A 12,436-nucleotide genomic window follows, 5' to 3' on the forward strand; every position below is an offset into this window, starting at 1 on the left:
CCAAGCATTATGCATTGTTACTATAATGTACTGTAGATGCATTTTTCAAAGGAATATAACAAAAATGATCAATAGACTATTTACAATAAAATTATAAGCTAACAAAATTTTCATACACAAATCACACATCGGAGGTTATTTATTATAGCTTAGAAACAACAAATTATCTCTTATAAAAGACTGGCGCAATGAAAGTGAATGATCTACAGAGGACAGAGTCATTTGCATAAGTGTGAACAGGTTTGTTTGTCACAGAAAGATCATTAATATGCAATAAGAATAGTGTTGGTAGAACCCTGAGAAACTCCAGCATTGATGAAATGATAGACTGAGAAAAAATTGTCCAAAACAACATGCACTCTGTGAGCAGAGAGAAAAAAAAAAGGAAAGGCCATAGGGCAATTTTACAAGTAAGGATAAATGACCATGATGGTCAAGCTCTAGGAGCAGCCATCGGATACATAGTAGTCCCTAGGTTCAGCCAGATGGATTAAATAAATAAATAAGCAAAATAAATTAATTAATGAATAAATACAGGTAGGTGGGGAAGTAGTGACCCCCGTCTTGCCGGCTAAGAGGACACTTAAAAATCCTACTTGTAATGTTTCATTCCCACTCTGTAAAAGTGGGCTGTTCATGGGAATTTGCTTCAAATTTGCTTGCCAGCGACCAAGACACCATGCTATTGGGTAAATCACAGTTAACCCTCGCAAGCATGGAAAATGGCTGTAAAACAGTGATAATGATAATCGATGCCATACTCTGTCACCACTGCTATCTATTGGTTGGTGGAGTGAGTGATTAAAGAGGATCAGCAGCAGAGAGCACCAATGAAACCTATACAGTCATGGAAAGTGAGTGCAATGATCCCCCATATCTGACAACAAAATCAGAACCAGAGTCTTGTTTTCAATGATAATTCCCAATTTGGAAAAAAAAAATGGTACAGCATGCCCTTACAATTTGTGGATTTTTAATTCACAGCCTTTGATTATTCACAAATGACACCCTGGATGTACCCAAGAATTTCCGCGGGTAGTTTTAAAGTTGGCAGCATTTTCGCGGCAGGATGGGAGCCCGCGAGTTTTATGGCTAGGCCATGTGCACTCAGTCCAGGTTAAATACTTGTCCATTTTGCGCATGTGCTACTCTGCTCTCTTAACAACTGTGCTCCTGGTGCTTGTGATGGGTCCCAAATGCCCTCAACCACCCTTCATCCAGCCGCGGGAAGGTGCCCAAATAAGTGAAGAGAGAAAAGTTCATGTATTTCTCCCATACGTACGCCTGGCAACAGGAGCTGGTAAGGGTAGTGAGTGACTGCTAGTCAGCAAGTCGTCTGCAGTTGAAACTCTCCTCACTCCCTGCCATATTTTACTGGACTTACTGTTACTGTTTTATTAATGTTTACTGACAGTATAGTGTTTAATAGTGATTAATCATGGCATTGTAGCTAGGTTAGTTCGTCATTGTAACCACCAGGCTACTGGGCCAAGCTGTGAGGTGCTGTGTCTTTTTTCAACTATTTTTTTGGGTAGATATACATAACTTTCTTCATTTATTTTTACTTGGTTACATGCACACCAACCTAAGTACATATTGTGAATAAATGTAAAAGAAATAAGTGTCCTAAGAGCAAACACATAATGGGAGGAGAGTGTAGCTAGTGGGGAGCATTGCTAGGGAATTTGCATCCCAGCTGATCTTCGTTACTATGGTGGAGCAGGGAGTATATGCAAATGGCGACTGTGTTAAACTTTCATTTGGCTTTTATTTACTGGTATGACATGAGTATTTTTTTTAACTTATTTATCAGTATTTGTATTTATTCCTCACATTTCCTGGTACTGTACAGTAAACCCTTGTTATTCGCAGGGGTTAGGTTCCAAGGAATAGCACGAATAGGCAAAACCGCAAATAGCAACTTATACTACCTTAGTGCACTACTATATACCTATACCAAACAAATGACTAGCCATGGCAGCAATCATCCCCTCTTTTAACTTATCTAATAATTCAACTTTCTTTGTAAGGGTCATCAATGACTTCTGCCTTTTACTCCACTAGCATCACTAGCACTGACACTAGGCAGTCTTTTAGGGGCTATTTCACACAGAAACACTAAAGTTTTGAGAGTACAATATGAGATGCTGTGTCACAGGCAATGGTTGAGCGCAAACAGGGGGAGAGGAGACGTTGCGGCTTCGTGGGGTGATACATTGCACTGCAGGCTCGCAAGCTAGCCACCATATGCTGACCGCGAATCATATAAATCACGAATCGCAAACCCACCAATGGCAAGGGTCTACTATATATATTATTTTAAGAAAACTATGGCTGTGAGGTGTTATGGTTGTTTTTCCAACTCATATTTTCGAGTAGATATACGTACAGTAGAAGTCCAAAAACCCGGACTGCTTGGGGATTGGGTCGGTCCGGATTTTCGGATTTTCCGGATTCTCAGGCAGTACTTTTAAAATTAAAATTTAACGAGGAATAAAGAAGAGATGAACAGGTACATTTTGATAGTTTATTCATTAGCAAATAACGCATGCTTCATTTATCAAAATGAGCAGTTTTAAAGAAAAATAAAGTCGAACACTAGACAAAAATGTAAACAAACTGTCTGATACCATGACGAGTCTTGAAATTCCTAAGCCATCCATCACTAAATGCGCACTCTGATTCAATGTTCATTTGCTCCTTAAAAGACTTTGCTTTGGCAATAAGCATCGGCCCAGAAATTGCCATACCTTCTGATCGTTTTAACAAAAACCATTCGTGCAACACTTTATCAAGATTTTCTAATTTGGGCCAATGTAAACTTTTTCTTTCAGCAATTTTAATGTAAGGCTCAGAAGAAGCTGTGAATTCTAGAATTTTATTCTTTGCCTTTTTTATATCATAAATTGTAGACTTTCCAATGTTGTATGTTTCCATTAGAACAGCATTGCTCACATTACATTCTAGTTTCTTAATTATTTCGTTTGTCACTCAATTTCAATGTGTTCGTCTTTCTCTTCACACAACGAAGTTTATCTACTTTAGGGGCCATTATTATGGGCTTGTACTCTGTACATGGAAAGAGTAGGACTCAAAATTACATACGTTGTCACAGTTTGATTGCTTGTTTTAAAGTGGCGATCGTGTGGTCGTTTGTTGTCGCTGTGCAGCTGTGGCATTCACGCATGCACACAGACACACAAAAGATTTATAGTGCCTCAAATTTTACATTTCAGTTCAAGCTAATTACAAAACTAACAAATTTAGCTACCTATAATTTACAATTACTTTTATTATTAGAATTATGTAAATTAATTTTTTAAAGCAACTCCATTCATTCACATAACCCACAAAAGCCCGCTAAATTTAAAAAGTTTGAGTTTTCGAAAAGTCCGGATTCTCGGGTGGTCCTGATTCCTGGCATCCGGATTTTTGGGCTTTTACTGTAACTTTCTTCGTTAAATTTTACTCGGTTACATGCACACACCATCCTACATACATATTCTGAGAAAAGTACAGTATTACACTGCAATTACCCACATCTTTCACGTTGAGTTGGCTAGATGGCTACGAGAGAAATTCTGTGTTTGATCTACATAACCCAGCTGGCACTCGGATGCCATTCATTCTAGAGACAGTAAATTTTACGAGGAAAAAATTGCAACGCAACCAACCCAACTTTAATAACAAAGCATGGAGTTAACCTGAAGGTAGACTCTCCCATTTTTTCTACATTTCAATGCATTTTGTTGTCTTGATTTTGATTATTTGTAAGAGAATTTTCCCATTATTAGTTATTTGTACTGTATGTGTTTTGTGTGTGTGTGTGTGTGTGTGTGTGTGTGTGTGTGTGTGTGTGTGTGTGTGCAGCCATGCTTGGAGGAGCACCACACGAGAAGGTGTCAATACTTTCGAGTTAGGCTGACTGCAAACCGAGGAAAACAAGCGCCAACGCCAGAAAGACGCTGCCGCCGCCCCTCCCGCACTAGACGTAGCCCTCCACACGCGCAACATCTGTGGACGACCCTGCCAGTCCCATATCAGCCACTCTTGTCACCTCAGAGCTCACCAACAAAGGTGCCGTCCATAATAACTCATAACATTTTATAATAGATGGATGATCGTCATACTCAATTTCAAGTGACAGCAAAGTAGTAGTAGTAGCAGCCACAGACATACACAAACTTATACAGGTACAAGAAATAATAGTCGCAAGGGCAAACACATAAAGGGAATACATATACATTTCTTTGCACACGAGTAAAATTTAACACCCGTACCCCCCCCCCCCAACAACAATGATATTCTCGATTTGGCAATTTGCGGCCATTTTGAGACCCAAACCCCCGTGAATTTAAAGGTAGGCTGTACAATATTTGTGAGAGATAGTATAAAGTTTGTGAATATGTAATAAAAAAAACGAAGAGGTATTGTATTACTGTATAAAATTATGATAATTAAAATGGATATAAATAAGAATGTTCATGTGTGGAATACAGTAGTGCCCTCAGATCTCCCATAAAGGTACTTTCATGGGCAATTGATGCAGTATTCTACTTCTTACTAACTAAACAACATAAAATTAATACATACCCAACAGCAGTGAAGAACATAGAAAGAGGTTTGGAAACTCCACCTGTTATGTTTACTGGTGAAAGGGCAATGCTGGTACAGTGCTTGAGGCAATATCTGGTAAATGCAGCAATAAGCTTGAGGGGTGTAACTGTCAGTACCAAGAGCAGCATACATTGCTTCATAAGCATGGATGTTTAAGTTTGCAGAACAGAAGTATGTTAGTGGATAAGCAAAATATATAAGCAACTATAGACAACTCACATAACAAGGTGCCAGTCAAAACACAAGCCCCCATAAAGTTAAAAAAATCAAACACTGCTTAGTTCTTGAACACTAACAACTCTCACTAAAACTATCCACTCTTCCCAGTCCAACAACCAGCGCATCTGCCAACTTTCATCACAATAATTTTTTATTCATTTTTTAGATATCTAGCTTTCTTACTATCACATATACTGTACACATACATACAGTAATGTATAAACAGAAAAAGAAAGCAAAAACAAAAATGAAGTGTGAAATCCCATTTTATGATCAGTTGTAAGAGATAAGTGACCAGTGAGATTACCATCCCAAAACACAGTGCCACCCATTGACACGAGCCTACTTTGTCCGATGTTCTGCGGCAGGGACACTATCCAGTGAGAAAATAAAAAGTTGCTACAGTATATAAAAAGCCCCGGCAGATCAGACGTATGGTTTTGATTTTGGAGTGATGTACCAACTTAGGTCTATTGTACTGTGTGTACACACACATCATGCATGCACACACACATATATTATTTTTAGTTTAGTTAACCACTCTTAGTTCAATACTGCATGATGTTTTTAATTTAGTTGACTATATAAACTGACCAGCTCCAGTACAGGAAGCCTGTTCAATACAAACAGACAAAACGAATAACAAATAATGGATGAGTCCAAGCAGATCAAGAAACTCTCTTAACACATTAGATAGGGCTTATTGCCTTCACTTTATCACTGAAATTGGTAAGAACTGAAAAATCTTCAAAATGAGGATTAAGATTCAAAAGCTCTCTATAAGACATTGACAGGGGTATGACAAGATCTAGGAGTTCTCAACACAGGCCAACATTAAGGCCAAAGAATTACTGCACATGGTTCCCAGTCCCTTCTTTTGACCAGGAAAGACATCAAAAGTCACTTACTCGTAAAATGAGCATTTATCGACAGCTTGTGAAGTTATACAGCAACAAAAAGGAAACTTGGTAAGAGAAAAGGCTGTTAGAATAAAATCAATCAGAGAAGAAATATAATTGTGTTGCAATAATTTTTAATTTTCCTAATTAAGAGGTACAAGATTCAAAAGACTTCACAATACCAAATCAATATTAAGCATCAGACTAATGTCGTACTTGGTATGGTAAGAACTATATATTCTGGAAAGTAAAAAAGCACAGGATTATTTATAGATGGAAAATAGTACTGTACAGGTACAGCACAAATATTCATTTAAAAAAAACAAATTGTGCTAAAACAAAGATGAATCATTGCTTTGTTTAGGAGTCCCTCTCTCCTGCACAGTCAGTTATAGGAAAAACTCGGCAATGTTCTGGTATGTTCAATGCAGTTGTTTGTTTTTAATATGCCTCTTAATTAGGTCAGATTTTTTGGCAAAGTGAATAAATTTAAAAAAAGAAAAGATAAAAGTAATGACAGTACTAAAATATAGAGGTGGTAGGAACATGGCTGGATTAAGGGGGAGGACAGGGTGGCCTACGTTTCTGTACTATTTACTAATGGTAATACTGTATTGCAACGGAAATTCAAGCTAATAAATTAGAACTATGCTGCACGCTGAAATTAGCCATTATATAGCAGGGGTGCAGACATCTGACCACAGTCTGCAAGAAAGAATGGTAAACACATAAACGAACATACATAGTACTCATCAAGAAGTTGGGTCATGGAATCTTGGGTTTCACCCCTTAAGCCCCATTTACACAATGTGACATTTGTCCCAGGGTGATGAGGCACAGGTGAAAAAGCGCGCGTCAAACCATCTGTTTGTTTACAAGACACAGTTACCCCACGGGCACCAGGCTTTAGAAGATGCTAGGCTTCCTCGAGGATGGGTCGCACTGCTCACTGAGCTCTTGTGTTGGCATGTGCCTTTAAGAGGAAGAAGTTTAAAAAAAAAAAAGAAAAAAAAAAGTGTGTGGTGCAAACTGGCTGCTTCGCAGACGAACAAGGGGAAGTTATGAACATATATTCAGTGATCTAGCAGCAGAAAGTAGATTAGATTTTGAAAACTTTGAGGCTACCAGCATGCAGGAACATCAAATCATTAAAACACGACAATTTAGTTTTACTTTTTTCTCAGTTCCTTCAGAACCTGATTTCTGAGCTCTCTAATTAGCCTCAGTTCACAGCGAAATTGCGATCGCAATGGAAAAAGTTTAGTTTCCACATCAATCACAGTCACCTGTGGTATGTTGTCTTTCAGGTGTTCAACAATTTTCAGTACCCCCCTCTACAGCTATATCTCACGCATTTCTGTCTTTATACTTATAATTTTTCACTTGTCTGAGGCAGTTACTCTTTATACAGTTCGATTAACTGCATAACATCCTCTCGACACCTGGTAGAACGCTTGATAGAATGTTGTGTACTGGGGCAGCCGTGACATGAGCGGTGGCGTGTAACATTTATCCAACATTGGTGGGTTGCTGGATGCCCGTTTTTTTGCCCCCTCGTGACACAACTCTGGTATCGCAGAGACACCATCCACGATTTGTCACGTCGTGTAAATGGGGCTTTAGACTTGTTGACCATACATAGGTGCCAGATTTTTGTGATGCCATACAAATAGGATCAATCTCTAATAATAATTTTTACTTTACAAATCAAATTCATGAGCTATTGTAAAAAAAATTCACTTTTGGGTGCCGGGTTCGAACCCAGGGCACCACGGTTGGTAGTCGGAAAGCTTATCCACTGGGTCCCATACTACTGGGTTCAAACCTGGCACTCAGAGGTGAAAATTATTTACAGGTACATTGATTTACCTGTGTACATTAAAGGTCATTATAAATCACTAGCTATTGTAATACAAGCATTATGGCACTACAGTATAAAAAACAAAGCAAGCTCGACATGACCGACTATCGACACGAATCTATGAAAAAATTATTTACAAATTTTAAAAAATATCTTGCAGGTTATTGTTGGCCTTGAGATGACTATGAATATTGCCACTGATTCATGTAATGAAACTTTAAAGTTGTGGGAAAATAATTAAAGTACTGTACAGTATACTCTAATATGACAGAAAAACTATAAAAAGAGGAAAAGAAAAATCAAGAGCATGAGTGTGAACAATATTCTGTGTAGGAGGTGACTGTACGGGTAAGTATGGATGTGTCACGCTATCCCCAATGTGACGTCACAGCATACACAGCATAGCAGTCATGCATCTCACGTGTCAGCTGGCCAGTTGAACTCGTTTACTCTGTGGCACCCAAAGGAAGGTTCAAGAACAGGAGATATTTTTTGCATATAAAATATTGTATTTTATGCCGTGCTATGTATTATTTTCATTTTTTATTACGTATAGCAATTTTTGCTTATTTTTGGCATATGTAAAATAGACTAACGAAGAAGTGGAACGTACAGTATTCTGAGAACAAAGGAGATTTCGTAAACTTATTCACTAGATTGTCAGAGGAATACTGTACACATCCACATCATCCACATTATCTCACACTGTACAAGGTCATCCATGCCATGTACATACATACGTAGGGACACGGGAGCCTTAAAAAATCTTCTTTGCGGCTCTGAAACCTTCTAGAATCGATAACGTTACCTACTGTACCTCTATTAACACTTTAAATAATATATTTTTATTTTAAATTTACTTAGTTATCATAAGTATGATTATTTTATTTGAACTAATTTACAGTACAGTACAGGTATTATGAAACTTATCTGTATCAGGTATTTGTATATTTAAAGCTGCATACTGTATATAATGAATGAAGTTCTTCTCTTCATGTAGCAAAATAAAGAAAGAATCTAGGGGTATAGTAGGTAAGCCCAGGATATAAAGAGCTTACTGGTAAGGTTAGTCTACCACGAGTATGTACTGGGTAGCTATTGTTCACAGTAAATGACCCACGGAAATGCATAAATTTTAACCCCACAAAAATACAATGCGCATATAGTTCAATCCCCTACTTTTTGCATAAAAATTTTATCACAATAACTCAAACTGTACTCAAGTATATGGTACTGTATAGCCGTCTTGCTAAATCCATGTTTCAGTCTTGTGAAAGGGCACAAATAATAAAACTTGTAATTTTCAGGCAGAAGAAAATCTCTAGGGTCTGCAATCCAGTTACAAGGAGAAAAAAAATATCTGCATCACCTTTTGACAATCTGAATGAAATGCATTCCAATGTATTTACCAAAATAAAAACCATTTGGTGTAAATGAGGCAGAAAATAAACCAGTACAGGTATTAAAATAATGCAAAAAGCACTACCAATAACACTTGTATTTCCAGTATTAACCATTTCATTTAAAAATTTCGAGGCATAAGTACAGTACTCACCGCAAGGTATTCTTCAAATATTGATTTTGCGGTGTCTTCCAGTTCCTTAAATCTAGCTTTGTACTTCTCACATGCAATAAAGAAGTCAATGTATTTTGTAAACTCTCCTTCCTCTCCATCCGCCTCTAATTCCAATAAAAAATTTCGGAAGGCTTCCACACCATCAGGATCCTATAAAAAAAAAAAATCCTGTTATATATATATATTGTGCTAGAAATAGTTATCCTTGCAGAAATTAAAGAAAGTACTTCTTGTCAATTACATTTTTCAAATTAAAAATAGGGTAAAGTGACACGGACAAGTTAATAAAGACATTAGATTTTAACATAAAAATACTAAAAATATTTAAGCCCATCCATTAGTTTATGATGTCAATTAAACATAGGGTCCATTAGTACTGCAGAAGATTCTACTACTGTATATTGCATTACAAATAAGTACTGTACTGGTAGTAGTGTACTGGTATATGGTAATTCAGATAGCTTTCAGAGCTAAACTTTCAATTTCTCAAAGAAATTATACAGAAAAAAAAACATGATACCCATATGTTGGCTAAAAATTATTTAAATTTTATGAAAATTTAAAAATACCCTTGAATGCTGCAATCAATGAATCATTAGTGAACTAAGTCTGATTTTATCAGGATCAAACCATTGACCACTGAGAAACATGCACTCCAGTACTATACATTAATGCATATTTTGCTCAGTGATCCATCCGTTAAAATCAGACAAAGTACAGACAAGGCTGGTTTAATTCACAGGTGAACTGTAGTATGACATAAGGAAAAACCTAATTATTTCTTAAGACCAAACCAACAGGTAAAAAAATACAGTAGTTTCTTAAAAATGTGTAGTTAAGATAGAAAAGATACCTTAAGTGCAGTACTAAAATAAATTATTTCAAATAAATTCACCTGTTTTCAAATCTACATTTCAAATCACAGTGTACTGTATAGTGGACTATGCTAAAGTGATGGAGAATACTTACTGATAACAGAGCATTTATAGAGGAGGTCCATTTCTCTAGCTGAACTTTTGTTGGCAATTTTTTCTTCTCTGGTTTTTTTGCCTTATCTGTTTTTTCTTTTTCATTCTTATCCTTTTCTGTCTTTGAACCGTCTGACTTTGTGTTCTCAGTCTTGCCCGTTGAACTCATGGTTTCTGTGATGTATCAGCACCTAAAGAATTAAATATTTTCTGTGATGCTGTTTTCATAATTCTCATCGTGGTGAGTTAATATCTGGGATTTCCATTGGATATACTTGATATTTAAAGTTTAAATGAATGCTTCCTAATATTTTTATTCATTATTTTTTTGCATAATGTTACATGTTAAATATGGAAGTAAAATATTAATGGCACAAAAATGCTAAACTATAGGATAATTAAAAACTACAAGGTGTGCTCTTTAACCCTTTCAATATAGAGATACCACTCTTAATAATTTATTTAGCTAATAACATATGATTTTATTCAGCTTAGAGGTGACACCGTACATAAGGGATTAAATCATTAGCATATGAATACTGTACAGTATACAGTACAGGTATGTTAAAATTTTTAAGGCATCAATCATTAGATAAGGCCAACTCCAATAGAAGTGTGGAAACATCCAGTACACAGTAGTGATGAACAGATTTACCATTCAGGAAAAAATATATGGTACAGTATATACAGTACAGTACTGTACTGCATTTCAATAATAATAAATTATCTATGACCTATTTTTCATTAAGATCAGCAAATTTATATTACATTGAGGATAATACAAACTAAATGGTTAACTATTTTAAAGTATAGTACAGTACTGTATTGCATTTAACACTTATACAGCACTGTCCAGTACCTCCTCTACTATAAATACAGTATGTAGTGTCAATAACATGAAAAGTATTAGCTGGTTCAAACTTAATTAAGATGAACACATAGAAATTACTGTGTTCCAGTATGTAATCATTGTTTAATATGTACGGTATTGTATTATATATTAATGTGTGATATGTATGTGTTAAATAAATCCATTTAATGCTGTGTAGAGATTAAGTAAAATAGCATTGTAATTGGTGACCTGGCATCAGCACTGTGGGCACTGGCGGTGTAATCGTCAATAATAGCCCAAATATTTACTATAATGATAAGAACATTGAGGAAAAAATGAACAAAATCAAACAACTTCTTTTGGTGGTAGTGTTGTTCTCAGAAATTACTATTTCTCAAGGTAAGTATTTATCTTCTATGGATAAATTGCATGAGGTAGCTGTTAAGGATGGACCACTCTTATCAAATAATACCCCATTATTTTTTCAAGATACTCTTTTTTCAGGAAACCATACTGCCTCCATCTTCGCTCTTTAAGCGTCTGGGGCATGAACAACAGGTTGGGTTAGGTTAGGTTTTCTTGGTTGGTTGGTAATATAATTTATTTATTCTAAAAAAGAAATACAACTATTTCCGTTATGATTGTTGGGTGTTATCTACAGTATATTATGTATAAAAAAGTGATATCCGGTGGAAATGAATATCAAATTCGTTGGAAACTCATCAAAATACGGAGTATAAACCCATTTTTAATATCGAAATAAAGACCGGTGTGCTATTATAAATTGACCCAGCTTCCTGATGACGTGACATGATGCACTGTCGTCACTTTAGTAAGTTTATAATTACTGAACACCTTAAACATTTGATGACAATAATTAACTATAAATTAATGTCCTTCAGAAGTTTTCTGGCAATGACGCAACTCCTCTAAGACCACAGGAGGAGCCAGTGTAGTACTTCACTCAAGGCCAAGACGTCAAGATGACCACTTCAATCTTATAACTACATATTGACAGTTAATTAACAGTTTTAACTTAACACTGCTACAGATAACACCAGTAGAGATTAACCTACCCTACACATAAATTTTCCCTTCAACTTAGGCACATACACTAAGTAAGTCAGTTAAAATCGCCAAAAGTGACTTATTCCACCCCATCAGGAAGACGGTAAACACAGGGAAGAATTCGGTCATTGTTGTGGGTCGCTACTTGCCGCTGGATCAGCTCTTAACGCCACAGTGTAGCGATTATAAGCCATGGTGTATTTCTCAAATTCAAAATTAATATAATAATGGTAATTATAATGCTAATAATATTTATTCATTAACTTCCTATACAAGTTTGGCATGCTGGATTTTATAAAGTTCAGCATGTATCGACAACGCAGGTATATAATAATTGATATTCAGTCAATTTGACCAAGGGCAGCTGGTAAAGCCATGAGAATGATGAGATTCTTA

The 12,436-nt window shown here is 36.2% G+C and overlaps 1 protein-coding gene across 5 annotated transcripts in view; it reads right to left on the minus strand.

Annotated features, from left to right (window-relative positions):
* Positions 1 to 12,196, minus strand: part of LOC121871860 (regulator of G-protein signaling 4-like) — a 28,894-nt gene extending 16,698 nt beyond the window's left edge. For 4 of the 5 annotated variants that reach the window (XM_042374419.1, XM_042374422.1, XM_042374423.1 and 1 more), the window contains exons 1-3: positions 12,049 to 12,196; positions 10,142 to 10,331; positions 9,152 to 9,322 (exon numbers count right to left, since the gene is read on the minus strand). In XM_042374419.1, coding sequence (XP_042230353.1) covers positions 9,152 to 9,322; positions 10,142 to 10,309 — 339 coding nt within the window. In that variant the 5' untranslated portion in view covers positions 10,310 to 10,331; positions 12,049 to 12,196. The remainder of the gene's footprint in view (positions 1 to 9,151; positions 9,323 to 10,141; positions 10,332 to 12,048) is intronic. The other variant, XM_042374420.1, reaches the window with a different exon arrangement.
* Between the last annotated feature and the right edge of the window lie 240 nt (positions 12,197 to 12,436).

Source organism: Homarus americanus, unplaced genomic scaffold, assembly GCF_018991925.1.
Source record: "Homarus americanus isolate GMGI-L3 unplaced genomic scaffold, GMGI_Hamer_2.0 scaffold39675, whole genome shotgun sequence".
NCBI lineage: Eukaryota > Metazoa > Arthropoda > Malacostraca > Decapoda > Nephropidae > Homarus > Homarus americanus.